Source organism: Acanthochromis polyacanthus, chromosome 8 (genome assembly GCF_021347895.1).
Source record: "Acanthochromis polyacanthus isolate Apoly-LR-REF ecotype Palm Island chromosome 8, KAUST_Apoly_ChrSc, whole genome shotgun sequence".
In the NCBI taxonomy this organism is placed as follows: domain Eukaryota; kingdom Metazoa; phylum Chordata; class Actinopteri; family Pomacentridae; genus Acanthochromis; species Acanthochromis polyacanthus.
The window spans coordinates 35305814-35324318 of record NC_067120.1 but is presented as its reverse complement, the minus strand read 5'-3'; the positions used below and the strand labels follow the sequence as shown (position 1 = coordinate 35324318).

The 18505-nt window shown below is 41.1% G+C and overlaps 1 protein-coding gene across 1 annotated transcript in view; it reads left to right on the top strand.

Annotated features, from left to right (window-relative positions):
- rbl2 (retinoblastoma-like 2 (p130)) overlaps positions 1-18505 on the top strand; it is a 34711-nt gene that overhangs the window by 11215 nt on the left and 4991 nt on the right. Inside the window, 19 exon segments of the mRNA XM_051951538.1 lie at positions 3125-3325; positions 4014-4078; positions 5617-5745; positions 7497-7657; positions 8632-8696; positions 9670-9841; positions 9917-10080; positions 10288-10400; positions 10476-10579; positions 10668-10805; positions 12064-12228; positions 12474-12582; positions 13408-13455; positions 13458-13685; positions 15288-15436; positions 15439-15486; positions 17179-17355; positions 17711-17782; positions 17865-17964. Of these exon segments, the coding sequence (XP_051807498.1) occupies positions 3125-3325; positions 4014-4078; positions 5617-5745; positions 7497-7657; positions 8632-8696; positions 9670-9841; positions 9917-10080; positions 10288-10400; positions 10476-10579; positions 10668-10805; positions 12064-12228; positions 12474-12582; positions 13408-13455; positions 13458-13685; positions 15288-15436; positions 15439-15486; positions 17179-17355; positions 17711-17782; positions 17865-17964 (2408 nt within the window).

Sequence of the window (18505 nt, the reverse complement as noted above, 5' to 3'; positions counted from 1 at the left end):
AGATTCTTATTTCCATTTTACTTCTTTTTGTTTTAGTTGAATCAAGGGTCTTTATACTTGAATTCTCTGATCAATATTTTTTATTATTAATTTACAAACATTGTCTTTTAATATTTTTTTGTTATCTAAATTGGTTATTTCTGTGCCGACACCTTTTATTGTCAAAGTCGACGGCATAAGGTCTTTAAACACTGAGTGACAGAGTCATAGGTTTCTTGGTGGCCTCCCTCACTAGTCTCTTTCTTGTAATTCCTTCAGAGGAGTCATTGACTACGTTTATATGCCATCAATATTCGGGTTAAGGTCAATATTCCGGTTTCTGAAACATTTGGAATAACCCGTTTACATGTCTGAACAGAGTTACCCCTGTTGTGTGACGCTGTGCTGACGCTGTGTGGCGCTGTGGTGGCGCGTGTGGGTTTCGCCATGTCTGTTTACCTCTCCTTGTGTATTTCCGGTGGGTCGCGCCAGACGCGGCATACAAGCAGTTGCCGTATTCAAAAGACCGAGATTCCTTTCGGATGAAACATGCGCAGAACACAAATGAATGTTTCTTTCTATGGGGATATTCCGATGCGCGTTTATATGATGAGATATTCAGGTTCGAAAAGGAGTAACCCAGGGGTCTTATTCTGGTTTTTGCGGGTGTTTACATGGCCGTACGCAACCGGGTTATTGCTAATATTCCGGTTAAGAAAGGGTTTTTGACTGCATATAAACGTAGCCATAGGTGTCTTGGTGGCCTTCGTCAACAGTCTCTTTCTTGTAAACTCCATCAGAGGAGTCATAGGTGTCTTGGTGGCCTCCTTCACGAGTCTCTTTCTTGTAAACTCCATCAGAGGAGTCATAAGTGTCTTGGTGGCTTCCTTCACTAGTCTCTTTCTTGTAGACTCCTTCAGAGGAATCATAGGCGTTCAGAAGTGGGGACAAAGACAGCTTCAGGGCAGCTAAGCATGAGTTTGACAAAGCAGTGAGAGCTGCTAAACAGCAGTACGCAGAGACACTCCAACAACAGTTCTCTGATCATGACACCGCTTCTGTCTGGAAATGCTTGTAAAAAATAACCAATTACAAGCCATTGTCTCCCCATTCCACCAACGACCTGCGCCAGGCAAACCAGTTGAACGAGTTCTACTGTCGCTTTGAAAGTCGATGGTCAGTTGATGATCCCATCCCCCCACCTCACACCTCCAGCCCACCTCTTCACACCGGCCCCATACCCCACACCCCAGCAGGGGCTCAGAGCCCCCCACAGTCTATCACTCCAGACCCCTCCAGCCCAGAGACCCAGCTCATTATACAGGAGACAGACGTCAATAGGCTATTCAAGAGGCAGAAGCCCCGCAAAGCAGCAGGACCTGACTCTGTCTCCCCCTCCACCTTGAAACACTGTGCTGATCAACTGTCTCCAGTCTTCACTGACATCTTTAATGAATCATTGGAGGCATGCCACGTCCCAGCCTGTTTCAAGACCTCCGCCATCATCCCTGTTCCAAAGAAGCCAAGACCCACTGGACATAATGATTACAGACCTGTCGCTCTGACCTCTGTGGTGATGAAGTCTTTTGAGCGCCTTGTGCTTCCTCACCTAAAAGCCATCACAGACACTTCTTCTGGACCCCCTGCAGTTCGTCTACAGAGCCAACAGGTCTGTAGACGACGCTGTCAACCTGGCTCTCCACTTCATTCTGCAGCACCTGGACTCAGCAGGAACCTACACCAGGATCCTGTTTGTGGATTTCAGCTCTGTCTTTAATACAGTCATCCCTGCCCTGCTCCAGGACAAGCTCCTCCAGTTGAGTGTGCCTGCCTCTACCTGCAGATGGATCACAGACCTTCTGTCTGACAGGAAGCAGCATGTGAAGCTGGGGAAGCAAGTCTCCGAGACCAGGACCATCAGCACTGGCACACCCCAAGGCTGTGTTCTTTCCCCACTGCTGTTCTCCCTGTACACCCACAGCTGCACCTCCAGTCCGTCAAACTCCTGAAGTTTGCTGATGACACCACCCTCATTGGACTCATCTCTGATGGGGATGAGTCTGCTTACAGACTGGAGGTAGACAACCTGGTGACCTGGTGCAGCAGGAACAACCTCTAGCTCAATGCCTAGAAGACAGTGGAGATGGTGGTGGACTTCAGGAGGAACACAGCCCCCCCTGCTCCCATCAAGCTCTCTGACTCCACAGTGCTCACCGTGGAGTCTTTCCGCTTACTGGGATCCATCATCTCCCAGGACCTGAAGTGGGAGATAAACATCACCTCCATAACCGAAAAGGCACTTCCTGAGGTAGCTGAAGAAGTTCAACCTGCCAAAGACTATGATGGTGCACTTCTACAAGGCCATCATAGAGTCCATCCTCTCCTCCTCCATCACCGTCTGGTACCCTGCAGCAACCGCCCAGGACAAGAGCAGGCTGCAACGCATCATCCGCTCTGCTAAGGTGATCGGATGTAACCTGCCATCTCTCTAGGTTCTGTACACCTCTAGGACTTTAAGGCGTGCAACCAAGATCTTGGCCGACCCCTCTTACCCTGGACACAAACTTTTTGAACCCCTCCCCTCAGGCAGGAGGCTGCGGTCCATCAGGACTAAAACCTCTCGCCACAAGAACAGCTTCTTCCCCTCTGCTGCATCGCTGATAAACACTGCCCATGACACTCCAAATCAGCTCTGTTAAATATATTAATTACCACTGAGTAGTAACTGTATATACCTTATCTATTGTTTATTTTATTTTATAATCCTTTCATCTCTTTACTTACTATTTTATTTGTACTTGCACCAAGAGCACCAGAGAAAATTCCTTGCAAGTGTAAAAACCTACTTGGCAATAAAACTGATTCTGATTCTGATAAGTGTCTTGGTGGCCTCCCTCACTAGGCTGTTTGACTCACTTTGACATGTAAGACTCTTTTTTTGTACATTCTTTTCAAAACCATTTCTGTAAAACCATTTTGTCTGACAGTGACCAAAGTAAAAAAAACTTGGACGCAACGACAGTCTTTTCTCTTTTGACCCATTTGAATTGAACAAATGAGCCAGTTTGGGTTTGATGTCTGATCAATAAATCAGCGTGTAGAGATGTTTCTCCTCTCTGATCAGTCACTAATGGATCTTTTGCAGCCTGATCGAGTTCTTCAATAAGATGAAGAAGTGGCAGGACATGGCCAACCTGCCTCAGGACTTCCGTCAGAGCACCGACAAGCTGGAGAGGAACTTCACCGTGTCGGCCGTCATCTTCAAGAAGTATGTTCCCATCTTCAAGTCCATCTTCAAGGCGCCGTCAGAGGAACCGCCGCGAGTTCACCGCAGTCGCAAACAGAGGTAGGAAAAACCACGACCACCGTCAGCATGTCAACCTCTGTTTGCAGTTTTTTCCTTTAATGCAACTTTACATTACTGTAATTTAATTGTTCCCTACCTCCCTCAGTGTCTGAGTCTATTTGTCTTTATCCATATTTATTTATTGGTGTTTTGGTCCTTAAAGAGAACATTTTAATGATATATATCATAATGTAATATAATACAATATAACATAATATAGCATAATATAATATAATATAATATAATTTCCTTTACAAAAGTAACCTAATAAGTGTAAATATTAGGATTAAGACTCTACAGTGTTATTTATGGTATGAATATACCTGCATAATGTACATAGTAAGAATAGAAACCCTAAAAAAATTATATAAAAAAACTACCTGGCTAAAATACTTAAAAAGGCCTCAGACAATATTATTAATTATGGAGATCAACCAACCTAATTTAGATAAAAGACTCTCAGATATTAATATTTAGAAAGATTTAACTGAACTAAAGTTCTGACTCGAAAATCCACATGAAAACCCAACAAATCCCAAAACTTCCTGGAGGCTCTATGAGCAAGTTTTGTTTTTATTCGTATTTTCTGTGTATTGTTTTCAGGTTTTTGTGTGTTTTTATTTTGTATTATTGTGCGGCTTTGTCCTCAGGTTGTAACCTGTTAAAACATCACGTCTTTGTTTTGCAGACGTCATCCGTGCACCGTGACCGAGGTCTTCAACTTCTGCTGGGTGTTGTTCGTCCATGCTAAAGGTAGAAATCTCCTGCTTATTGCTTTGTTTTCTGGGACTTTAACATGACAACTAACAAACAGGTTTCACTGTTGTTAGTTACTCTGTTTTCTGAATTCTGAGCAGTTTCATGGTGTTTTTTTTTTTTTTTGGTCGCCTACACTTCTATGGAAACAGCACAACCATGACTAGAAGCAGAGAATTCAAGTGTCTATTTTGCAGTATGTCACAGTTATTACACCTTAAAGCATCAAAAAAAAGTGAAATTGTTTGATTATTTATTTTACTGTATTGAAAAAATACTGTAGTCGACATGTACAGCATTTTTCCAAATGTCCACAGATATTACAAATACTGATGAATACTGGTAAATAATGTTATAGGTATTTTTACTATGTTTTTTCAACCTCTATGAACTACTCTGTTCATCATCTGTAGAAAGATGTTTCACCGTGCCAAATGTATCTTCCAGCAGCTTGCTCCTTCGTTCACTGTTTTAAAGCCATGCTGCATGTATTTTATTGATCCATTAGCTTTGATTTTCCTCTCAGGCTAAAATGATACAAAATAATTTGAAATGTGACCAAAATAACATAGAACTAGTCCAAAATTACTTAAAAATAGACTAAAATGAACTAAAAACTATCCAGAATTACATGAAACTTGTTTGAAATTACTCGTGTTTAAAGTGGCAGTTTTTGAGTCATTATGGACAATTTGAGTCATTTTAGACAAGATTTTTGTCATTTCTAACATTTTTAGTCCGATTTTGAGTAGCTCTGTAGATCTACTTCCGGCATGGCGAAAGATGTTTCACCATGTATCTTCTCTGTTCACTGTTTCTGAGCCATGCTGCATTTATTAAATTGATCCACTGTTTACCCTCGAAGTCAAAAATTGTCTGAAATGATGTGCAACTTGCCCAAAGTAACATAAAGTTTCCAAAAATTAATTAGAAAGTTGTCCATAATAACTTGAAAATTCTCTAAATTGACTCGAAACTCGTCCAAACTAACTCAAGAACTGTCCAAAATAACCTTAAAAACACCCAAAATTACTTTAAACTTATTCAAAATGACTCAAAATTAGTTTAAAATTACAACTTTCTTGTCATTTTGGACATTTTTTTTGTCATTTTGGTCAGTTTTGAGTTCCACAAGTGTTACAAATACAACTACAAGGCTTATCAACTATTTTCCACATAAAGAGCACATGATCAACTAATTTTTCTTATACTGAGCAATTAAACACTTTTCCTCTCTAATTAGCAGCAAACTGTTCTACATTTCTTGAACATATCAGGCAATTTGCAGCTAATACTTCGGTTTTAATTTGACATTAATACAAGAGTGACTCAAGCTCTCATTTTTACTGAAAGGAAAAGTGTTAGTGCAAATTTATGTTCACTTTTCACTCCTTGTTCGGTCTTTTTACTCTCAATCTAATGACTAGTTTGAACCTGCCTGCACAGATTTGGCACTGCCTTGATCTGCTGTGCCAACTTAGCCTGCAGACACAATAATTCATTCATGTTTTTTTCCTCCTTTGCTTTTTGTTCAGGGAACTTCCCCATGATCAGCGACGACCTGGTGAACTCGTATCACCTCCTCCTGTGCGCGCTCGACCTCGTCTTCACCAACGCTCTGCTCTGCAACGCCAGGAAAGACCTGCTGAACCCAGATTTCAAAGGTACAGCTCAGTTTTGAAGCACTGCAGCAAGAAAATACACAAAGAGATCAACATTTAAAACTCACTGAATGCTTCATAACAGCAGCTGGAACTAATACTAAGTTTAGGATTGTGACTGTAAAATATCAGATTCAGATACCCGTATGCAAATATTTGTTTAGTCACCAAGAAAACGTGTACGGTTTGTTTTAGTGCATGTGTCAGATAAGAAAGGTTTTAAAACAGAACACATTACAGTACAGTACATAGAATCATGGTCAGTTTAATTAGTTTTTTTTTTATCAAGCATGGACCAAAAAAAGACTCTTTAAGGTCAAAATGCAAACAGATTCCTACGTAGCCATGGCAAATTATTTACCCCCTCTAAAATGAGTCACATGGTTATGAGGAATCTCGGCTAAAGTTTACCTGAAGGCCCGACGGAGACTCAGAAGTCAACTGGAAGAAGGTTCTTGAACTGGGAGAAGGTTCTCAATGAAAATTTAAATTGAGCTTTTTGGCCCACATGTTTAGTGGACAACAAACACTGCACATCATCAGAAACTCACCATCTCCACTGTGAAGCACGGTGGTGGCAGCATCATGACGTGAAGCATGGTGGTGGCAGCATCATGATGTGAAGCATGGTGGTGGCAGCATCATGATATGAAGCATGGTGGTGGCAGCATCATGACGTGAAGCATGGTGGTGGCAGCATCATGATGTGGAGATGTTTTTTGACAGCAGGCCCTGAAAGGCTTTTAAGGGGGTACACAATTTTTATTGACAGTGTATTTTTAATTTTAATGGTTCTTTCTAGTGGTAGTTGATCATTTTTGTTCACAAACACTGCTGTACATTAAAATCAAAATATTGTTATGTAAGCCTTACATTATTAATAATTATTACATAAAGTGTTGGTGTGGTACAGTATAGTTTCACTGATTCCTGAACCTCTTTAACCACATCCCCCCACTCATAATTCTGCTCACAGGATTGTGAAACGTGATGGTGAATGGTCATAAAACTAAATAGGAAACCTGCTTATCAGCCGCTTACAGCGTTAAATCAAACACGTGAAATAAATCAAAAGTTTCACTGAACAAATTCCATTCAGAAAAAGCTGCAGCATCGTCTATCAGCGCTGGCCTCTCATCCTGTTGACTCCTCGTGTTTCCTCCCCTTCCCCTGAATCCACCTCCATCTATAAACACTGCTTATTGTAGAGAAAGGAAGCTGCTCTGCTCTCCGAAAAGTTACACCACTGTGGAGCATTTAAACCCTAAAAATTCTCCGATCCCATCAGTCACAGCTCTGATCAATCCCGAAGGTAATTCTTCTGCCAGATATTGCTAAAAAAAAAGAAAAAAGAAATGACATAACATAAGAAATGCAGTGCATAAAAAGTAGAATAAAGATAAGATAAAAGTACAATACGTTGCTAAATTTCAATAAATAAATCTAAATAAGGCTAGAATAGAACAGTAAAACATAAAGCTGGCAATTATACTGAAGTAATGAGTGATATGACATGATAATGAAAAATTAGATGTACAAATCTGTGGATCGGAGACACTTTGAGGGTTTAGAAATCCAACAGCTCTTTGTGTCTCCATCAGCAGGTCAGAGTGAGATCTGAAATACTGCTGCAGAAACTAAACAAAACTGTAAATTAGAAAAGGGAAGGGGAGACTAAATGTGGAGATATCATCAAGCAAAAAGCACAAATCCTGGGTGAATTGTGATCGCTGCTCGTGGTCCGTCCTCTGCAGGTCTACCAGAGGACTTCAGCAGTAAAGACTTCAGGCCGTCCTCGGGTCCGTTCTGCTTCATCGAGCAGCTGTGTGAGCTCCATGACGGCCTGGTTCTGGAGGCCAAAGGAGTCAAAGAGCACTTCTGGAAGCCCTTCATCAAGAAACTCTTCCACAAGAGGGTAACAAACACCTCCTGACACCTACACCGATCAGGCAGAACATTATGACCACCTGTCTAATACTGTGTTGGCCCCCTTTTCCTGACCTGTTGATTCATGGACTCCACTAGACCCCTGAAGGTGTGCTGTGGTGATTCTTTGGAATATATTTTTTCAGTTCTTTCAAAACTGTAAAAATCAACAACAAAAACATCAGAACCAGCATTAACTTCTTGAGCAATCTGAATGACAGCAGCTCTCAGTCCACACGGCCTACCCTTCATCCCAACCTGCATCAGTGAGCCTTGACCGCCCATGACCCTGTCTCCGGTTCACCACCGTTCCTTCCTTGGACCCGTTTTGATAGATCCTGACCACCGCAGACCAGGAACACCCCACAAGAGCTGCAGTTCTGAAGATGCTCTGACCCAGTCGTCTTGTCAAACTCCCTCAAATTCTTACACATTTTTCCTGCTTCTAACATCAACTTTGTGGACACAATGTTCACTTGCTGCCTAACATTTCCAACCCACTAGCAGGAGTCATGATTAATAGACAATCACTGTTTTTCACTTCACCTGTGAGTGGTCAGAATGTAATGCCTGATCGCTGTTTGCTGCATGTTGTATAGACACGCTGGGATTCACAAAAATGTTTCAGACTTGTCAAGTTTGTTAGCCACCAGGATGGACATTTAGCTAACGTTGTGCTCGAGATCTACATCCAGGATGCTTGTTGTCTGATCCACTCACTGCACTTGCTGGTGTGAAATTATTTATTCATTCTCCAAAACAAATTCCAACGACAGCACCTCATGCATTGAATTAGTATTTATCTGAGTTAGCGGCACTGTTTCAGGTGTTGGATGTGTTTTCTAACAGCCCCTGATTGACCTCCATCATGTGTTTTCAGCTTCCTACCAGCACAGTCAGAGTATAATAGTTGTATTGTGTAATACTTATCTCACTCTCTTGGTTTTTCTTCTCCTCCCACAGATTCTCAGGGGTAAAGAGGACAGTCTGACCGGCTTTCTGGATCCCATGAACTTTGGAGACAGTTTGTGAGTGTCGCACAGCATCAGTGTTTCAATTTTGCAAGTTTGCATACCTGTATTTTAGTTTTTCACATTTTACAACAGCTTTTCTGCCAGAAAGGAAGTTTAACTTACTTTATTTTAAATCTTTCATCTTTGTTTTCATCTTTTGTTATACCTTGTCTTTGTGTGTCAGAAAGACAACAAGTTTAGTTGAACAGCAACAATTCTGTCCAGAGGAGTCGAAGATACAACCAGAAGCTTGTGGATGGCTACCAATGAACTCTGAAGCACCAAAGCAAAAACAAGTTTTAACCAGTATTGGTCAGACCTGTGTAACCAAGCCTACCATCAAGCATGGGGGTAGCAGTATCATGCTCTGAGGCTTTACACAAAGTAAATGGAGCAATGCAGAAGGAGGATTATCTCCACATTTTTAAGGAAAACCTGAAATTATCTGCTAATTATCTGTGTTTGGAGTCATTGTCAAAAAGACAATGACTCCAAACACACACCAAAAGTGGTGGAGAAATGATTTAATGAGGCTAGAATTAAGGTTTTAGACTGGTCTCCCCAAAATCCTGACGTAAACTCATCAAAAACCTGTGGACTGATGAAGAAACAAATCTGTGTCAGAAAGACAACAAATTTAGTTTAACTGCACCAGTTCTGTCCAGAAGAGTCAAAGATACAACCACAAGCTTGTGGAAGGAAACCAAAGAACCTAGTTGAGGTGAAAAGGACGTCTTAACCAAATATTAGCATCACTGTATGTATATTTTTAACCAAACAGGTTTTGTTGTATTTCTATAGGACCTGTAGCAAAGAGCCTCTTGGTTTCAATTTGTCCATCATAGAAAATTCAGAGTTCTAGGAGTCATTGGAAACTCAAAACTGCCATGACTGATATTTATGGTCTTTAGAAGTGTATGTAAACTGTTTATTGACAACAGAATAAAAAAATGGCTAATTTTGTTTGTTCTGCTCTGATCTCCCTCAGCTTGTCTCTCAGTCGGCTCTATGAAGAACATGTTTTGGCCACCGGCAGTCTGGATGAGAGGATCTTCACCGGTGAGGGGGCCAACGAGGACATCGGCACCCCGGGGCCCTGCCTCTGTGAGGGGATGGAGAACCAGGACAGCGCCGCCTACAGGCTCCACACCAACCTAACAGTGAGACTCTATTCCCATCCCTCTTTCTGTTGACTGTCTCTGCTGGTGAATCTAACCGACTGTCTCCTCCTTCAGGCCTCGGCTCTGAAGGTCTCCACCCCTCTGACGGGCAGGAAGTACGTCCAGGAGGTCAGCATGGCGTCGCCGCTGTCGTCGGCCATGAAGAGTGTCGGACGACTTCACACTCTGCTGTCAGGGACCAAACAGGGTCCGAGTGCCAAACTAACAGAGACTCTGAGGTACGAGACGACACTACTCATTGTTCTACTTTACACTTAGAGTAATCCACTGATACTGTGCACGAATCTGAAAGTGCTTGTGTACTTTCACTTTCCTCTGTCACTTTACATGAAGCTGATAGTACTCTTATAGTATTAGTGCTGGTACTTGAGACTTTACCTTAAGCTGAATGTATTCGTGTACTTTTCCCCCTGTTCCCCTCTCAGAAATTGTGCCAGAGACCCCAGTGATGTCATCAGCCGGCGCCTGAAGGACATGTTTGATTTGTTTTCTCAGCACTACGAGGACGGCAGTGCAGACAGCCGACTGATGGGGAAAGGTACGCAGTAAAACTCTAGTAAGTATTCAACAAATCTGCTCCCTCCACCTGTCCGAGTAAAGTTTGTCCTCGCAGACATGGCGGTGAAGTATTTCCACCTGGCTGAGGCGCTCTACTACCGAATCCTGGAGTCCATCATCGAGAGAGAGAAGATGATTCTTGGAGACGCTGATCTGTCGGTCAGTATGAAGTAAAACCACAAAAAATTTTTTACATTCGTTGCTGGTTGATATAAAATATGTGAATGTATGTTTGTCTGTGCTTCAGTGTATTCTGGAGCAGGACATCTTCCATCGCTCTCTGCTGGCCTGCTGCCTGGAGATCGTCATCTTCTCCTACAGGCCTCCAGGAGATTTCCCCAACATCATCGGCATCTTCCAGCTCCCTGCTTACCACTTCTACAAAGTATGAGCAAAAACACCAACAAGTGCTTAGTATTTGATTCAGGAAAACGGGTAAAATCTTGGGTCACAAGTGCTGTAACATTTTGAGTTAAACTTTCTTAAAGAAGGTGGGGTCATGTTGATTGCATGGTGGTGGCAGTATCATGCTGTGGATCGATGTTTAAAGTGCCATAACTTGGGAGAAATTGTAACTCGAGTTCTGAAATTTTGTAGGCTCATTGATATGTACATCTGGTCTTCAATAGGCAAGTAGGTTTCACATAAAATGAATATAGCTTGGCATTTTAGTGCATAACAGTAAACAGTAACATGTAGATTTAAAAAATGTTGACTCATTCCACCTCAATTTACCAAATACCCCATGCCTGACTGTCTTTTATCTGACGGTATTTTTCTTTAATGGTGAACATTTTTTGAGTTGACCATGTGTAAAATTTGGGCCCATATCTAGCATTAGTTTTTGAGTTAAAAATTATTAAAGAAGGTGGAGTCATGTCCATTTTTGCCGAGCACGGTGGTGGCAGTATCATTCTGTGGCTCAATGTTTGAAGTGCAAAAACTTCAGAAATAATGTAGCTGCAGTCCTGAAATTTTGCAGGCCCATGGAAATCTACGTCAGGTTTCCAATGGTGCAAACCAGTTATGTGATGGTGCAAAAAAATGTCCATGTTTCTGTCTGTTCTAATGTTCCTCCAGCCTTTAACCTTAATTTTTCACCCCAAGAGGCTGATTGTTTTTTCCTGTGATGGGCACCAATAGGAGCTTTAAAAATGTTGAGTATGGTGCCAATCGGAGCCGTACTTAATGAGTAAATAACAACAACAACAAGCATTACATTTTTTTGTATTTATGGCCAATATTTGAACACACATTGAGCAAATGTGATGGTGAAAACACTCCAGTAGTGTCCCAACTGGACGAGTCATAAAATGTTGTTGCTGGGCAAAAGACAAATCATGGTTTTCCGACTCACAGTGCTTCAAATGATAATAAAAAATAATCAACATCACCTAATTCAAAAAGGATGCTTATGAGCCCAGAGTTTACACATGACCACCTCAATCAGGATTCACCACTTAAAACAAAATGAAGATGATCAGCTGTGGGGCATTCGGTGAATTGAGCCCACATGACCCGTAAATCAATAATAACATTTAGTAAAAACTGAGGTGGAAGTAAAATTTTGACAGAAGCATCCAGCGACCAAGAAGCATAAAGTTGTGGACCAAGTTCATGGAAAATATTTGCTGTCTCCGCAGGTGATCGAGGTGTTGGTCCGGTCGGAGCAGGGACTGTTTCGGGAGGTGGTGAAGCACCTGAACCAGGTGGAGGAGCAGGTTCTGGAGAGTCTAGCCTGGACTAGCGGCTCCCCGCTGTGGGAGAGTCTCCGCGGGGCCAAAGACCACGTCCCTGCATGCCAGGAGGTCCGTTTATGAAACCTTACACTCATTTATAGACATCAGAAACAGTTTTTCTTTTACCTGGATGAATGTTAATGAAATCAGAACTTTGGCAACAACCCCCTCTAGTTATAACATTAGAAAAACTGACTTTTTATGACGTTTTGTTTCAGAAAAATGGTGTCAGGATCCAGTTTTTCCTGTTATTCAGATATTTTTAATGAAAAAGCAGCAACTCTTTGTGTTCTGGTTTTGTGCGTTTGTTTCAGGTGATGCCTCCTCAGTATCTGGAACAAAACGATGAAAGCAGCACCAGCAGCGTTCCCCTCACACCCATCAACCACGGAGCTGATCTCAGCACCAACAGCACCATCAAAGGCCGGTGTTGTTTCTGTCGCTTCATTTACTGTTCGTCCCACTGTCTTTACTTTCACTTGTTGAACTGTTAAATCCTGAAATATGGAAACAAAACAGACCTGCAGAAGAACAGCAGAGATAATAAGAATCGTTCAGACACTTAAACTGAGTTGTATTCTGCAATGTTTTAATTTTGTAATCACCGGATTTACAGAACATTTAGAAAACAAGTTTAAGTTATCAACCTGTTGGATTGGAAAATAATTCTTCCAGCTTAATTTCTCTTGAACAGAAATGGTTTTGTGATATACAACTACAAAGAAACACAAAAAAATTACAAAGATAAAAAGACAACTATGAATAGTTGCAAAATGACCACTGAGACAACACATTTAAAGGCATAGCATGACTACAAAGAAGAAAAAACTAGTTACAAAGAGACACAAAACTACTTCAAAGAGAGTACAGCAAGCAGACAACAACTATAAAAAGACAAAAATCAAATAAGAAGACACACAAAACTACGACAAAGAGAGTACAGCAAGCATCATCAATATCATTATCATCAATAATCCTGGAATTCACGCATAAAGCTGCCTGTTGTGGTTTGTTTGTGGAAAAGTTTAATTCATAGAAACTTCCAGAGATTAAAAAAAAACAATTCAACACTGTGAGAAATTGTCCGTGCAGCTTTTCAATGCCAGATTTTATTGTTTAGCTCCACATTCTGTTATTATTTTGTTTTATAAAATGTCCTGTTTAATGTTGTGAATAAAACGTGTGTTGAAGTGTTTACTTGCTTTGCTGTATTTAGACTAACGTAACGTAACGTTTTTCCTCCAGCAGGTGTGTCTCCCTCCCCCACCACCCTCCTGGACCGCTACAGCTCCCCCCCACCGGTCCGGCTCGCCGTCGTCTCTTTGTCGACCCACCGGGGGACGGTGAGACCGGCACCGCCTCCACCGGCTCCACCAGCACCACCAGCACACCACCCGCCGCCGCTGTGACCAAGACCGGCCAGGCCAGCCTCGTCACGGCCATCCCCGCTGGACAGACGGTGGTCACCGTAGCGACCGCCACCGTCACCGCCAACAACGGGCAGACGGTGACCATACCAGTGCAGGGTGAGGGGCTGATCATCTAAAACACTTTAGAACATCATCATCAGATTTTGTGTTATTTACTGGTATTTTTTTTAACATTAAAATACAGATATTTACAGTAAACTTGTCCAAAATGACTCATAGCTGTTCAGAATTACTCAGAACCTGTTCAAATTCAGTTAAGAATTCGTCCAAAGTAGCTGATAAATGAACAGGACTTTGTATTACAGTGAAAAATGAGCCCTCAGGACATAAAAATACCCAAAAAGTGAACAATAGAGCTGTGTGTGAAGGACGTAGTCATGGTAACAACCAGGTGAATGTTGACAAAAATCTGTCTAAAAACCTGAAAAAACATCTCAAAACTTGTCCAAAATAAAATGGACTTGTCTAAAAACAGTCTCAAAACTTCCTCATGGTACCTCGTGTGACTTTAAACATGCATACAGCGCCCTCCATAATTATTGGCACCCCTGGTTAAGAAGTGTTCTTTATCTTCTAATGAATTCATTTTTTTTCTCAATAATATAAGATCAAAATAAAAAAAGAGGAAAATCCAACCTTTAATTCAAGCGCATTTATTCAGTGGGGGAAAAAATCACACATTAGGAGATAATTCTTTTACATCAAATCATCTGTGCCACCATTATTAGCACCCCTGATGTTAATATTTTGTACCGCCATCTTTTGACAACAAAACAGCACCTTATCTTCTCCTATAATACATTTTTCTACAATTTTCAGTGCGAGCGTATGCTTTTGCAATAAAAATGCAATTTATTTTAAGGCTTTCAACAAATCTTAACCAGAGGTGCCAATAATTATGGAGGGCGCTGTATATGTTTGTTCAATTCTAGCTTGATATTTATTAAATGCTTTTATTTTGAAACTCCAGAACTTTCTCTCCAGACTGGATCTACCGATATTTTGTTTTTGTGCTACAACTTGTCAAATCTGATACCAAGTATTTCACATTAAAGAGTATTCTGTATGTTTCATTTTATGTTATTTTAACACGTAGCTACTTATGAGTCAGAAAATCTCACTAGGTGAATTGTGCAATGTCCTTTTGCTAGTTAATGTGAGCTCAAAGTCTGCTCAGTCAAAGATTGTTTGATGTACTTGTCCAATAATGCAGTGTCTGAATCAGTGACGTGAAGAAAATTATTCGTTCAAACAACCTCAGATTACAATGTGAGCCCCAGAGCATGATACTGCCACCACCATGCTTGATGATAGGTTTGGTGTTTTTGGGGTTGAAGCCTCGTCTTCTCTTCTCCAAACACATTTCTTCTCATTGTGGCCAAATAGCTCTTTTTTTCTTACCATTACAAATTCTGACTAAATGACATGATGAGAAATAACAGTGAAAATTTCAGGATTTTATCTTTTATAGTTCCTGAAATATTGTTGTCGAAACCGTCTCAAATTTCAGTGCACAAAAACGCATGCTGAAAGTGGTGAGACTGTATATATCTAAATTATTTGATAAATCAATCTGAAATTTCTCAGATATTATTCTAAATATTCATACTTTGTGATGATAAAGTTTCAGATGTTTGAGCAGAAGCCCTCTGTTGATTTGAGATGAAATAATTCTAACAACCTCTGACCTCTCTGCAGGAATAGCCAATGAGAGCGGAGGCATCACTTTCTTCCCCGTCCAGGTGAGCGTGACCGGGCAGGCCGGCGCCGCCCTGCAGCCGCTGTCCGCCCAAACCCTGACCGGCACCATCGCCGTCCAATCAGCCGTCGCCAAACCCCCGCCAAGGCAGCCAGCAGCCCGTTGAGGAAGGGATCTCTGTCGCTGTTCTTCAGGAAGGTGAGGGTCTCAAATGTCAATCGTCCGTCCTCATGTACAGCCACACCCTGATTGATCCGTGATGACTTCACTCTGGTGGTTTGGTCTGAATTCCCAGATTTTCTTTGTCATTCTGACAGCAGAAGATATTTACTGTAGAGGGCAGTTTTTATAGTTACGCAACTGAAAAAAAAATGCTACAAAGAGGCACAAAGCAACCAAAAAATGACTACAAAATGGTGTAAAATGACCACAAAGAGATACAAAACAACTATAGATGCAAAACAACCACAAAATGGTGTAAAATGACCACAAAGAGATGCAAATTTATCAGAAATAGACAAAAAAACAACCACACAGGAAACAAAAATACACACAATGACAACAAACAGACCAAAACTGCCACAGAAAAAGTCAGATGATTTTAAAAAACACACAAAACTACAACAAACAGGCACAAAATGACAACAGAGACACAAAACAACAATGACAAAGAGACACAAACAACTAAAGACACAAAAAAAATTCAAAAAGACACCAGATGACAACAAAGAGATGCAAATGTATCAGAAATAGACAAAAAATAACCACACAGAAAGTCAATAATACACAAAATGACACAAACGTTGTCAAACAGATTAAAAACTACCAGAGAAAAAGTAGCATGACCTCAAAAACACACAAAGCAACAACAAACAGGCACAAAATTATCAACATGATCAGAAATAGACAAAGAAACACCACAAAGAGACTCAAAACAACCAGAGAAAAGTAAAATGACCACAAATAGGCACAAAACAACAATGACAGATACAAACAAGTACAGATGTGAAACAGCCGCAAAGACACAAAGGACCACAGAGATGTAAAACAACCACAGAGACACAAAATGGCTAACAAAGATGTTAAAAAAAGACTATGAATGCGCACAAACAACCATAGACACTCAATGACCTTAAAAAGATGCAGATTGATCAGAAATAGACAGAAAAACACGACAAAGACAACCACAAAACGACACAAACTACTACTACAAACAGACAAAAACTACCACAAACAGACACAAACAACCACAGAAAACATAAAACGGCCTCAAAGACACAAACAACAACAAACACACTCAAAATGATCAGAAGTAGACAAAAAACACCACAAAAAACACAGAACAACCACAGAAGAAGTAAAATGACCAGAGACACAAAACAACAACGACAAAGAGACACAATTACAGTCACAAAACAACCAGATACACAAAATGACCACAATGAGATGCAAATTGATCAGAAATAGACAAAAAAACACCACAAAGGGGAAAAAACAACCACAAATTGACAAACAACTGCAAGCAGACAAAACCACCACAAGAGACACAAAACTACAATGACATAGAGACACAAACAACTACAGACACAAAACAGTCGCAAAAAGACACCAAATGACCACAAAGAGACACAAAACAGAAACATAAAAAGACCACAAAGAGATTTAAAACAACCACAGACACTCAAAATGACCACAAAGAGATGCAAATTTATCAAAAATAGACCAAAAAAACACCACAAAAAAGTCAAACAACCACAAAATGACACAAACGACAACAGATAGACAAAAACTACCACAAACAGCCACAAAAGAAAAGTAAAATGAACACAGAGAGACACAAATATCTGGTCAGCAGTGTGTTAAAGTTTGTTTCCACGTCTTCGTTCTCAGATTTACCATCTGGCCAGCGTTCGGCTCCGAGACCTTTGTGCCAAACTGGACATCTCGTCGGAGCTGAGGAGGAAGATCTGGACGTGTTTCGAATATTCTCTGGTCCACTGCACCGACATGATGATGGACCGACACCTGGACCAGCTCCTCATGTGTGCTGTTTATGTCATGGCAAAGGTGTGTTTCAAAGAGACAAAAAGAGACCAAGAGCTTCTTTTATATGACACGACATCGGCAAACAGCGACCAAAAGCCAAAAACAAGGAGACACAAAATGACTAAAAAGAGACAGAAATGATCACACAGAGTCACAAAACAATTCCAAAAACACTCAACTTACCACAAAGAGACAAAAAACTAGATTCTTCTCCGTAACATGGACAAACGATGGCAAAAAAAATTACAAGAAGACACAAAAAGAGTACAAAGAGGAAAGAACATTACCACAAACAGTCGCAAAATGTGACACAGCACCTCCAGAAGTGTGCGTAGTTTACTCCTGCTGCAATAACTCTGTGTTGTTTGTCTGTCAGGTGACCAAAGAAGACAAATCCTTCCAGAACATCATGAAGTGTTACCGCACTCAGCCTCAGGCCAGCAGCAATGTAAGAAACTGAAATACTGAAATAACAGAGATTGCTCTATCCATTCAGGGTTACGTATAACCTCTAATTGTGTGTTTTTCAGGTGTACAGGAGTGTGTTGATCTCAGTGAGGAGACGGCGTCACTCCGGCTCAAACGACAGCAACAAACCAAACTCCTCTGCTGACGGCGGCCAGGATCCAGGTAGAAAAACATTTATCCAAAACACCTTTAACCCCATCTCAACTCTTCAGTAAACATGATTTACTGTGAACTAGGGCTGGGACTTTAACACTTTAATTACCATTAACCCCTTGACGCCCAAATTTGCGACATACCACTTTCATACAGACTGCAGTTAAGACAGCAGATCCATTCCCCCAATGCCGGTTTGTGCATATTCAATACGTACCTCTGAACCTTTTGCAAGCACTGGTTTCTCATAGGACCGGTCGGAGTGGGACCTAATTTTTATAAATTTCTTTTATTGTATATCTATGTTCGAGGTGTAATAGATAAATGAACAATCTCCACTGATTTTAGTCACCATATGGAGGCTCTCTTTTTCAACATACAGTGCTGTACAATGAGTCTCCAGCCCAACAAAGACACCCTGAGTGAACACAAAATACACATTATCCAACTAGAAAAGCACTCGGAGAGCGCATACCTCCGCCATGCCGTTTGTCTGTCTGTCTGTCTGTGTGTGTGTGTGTGTGTGTGTGTGTCTGTTTGTGTGTGTGTC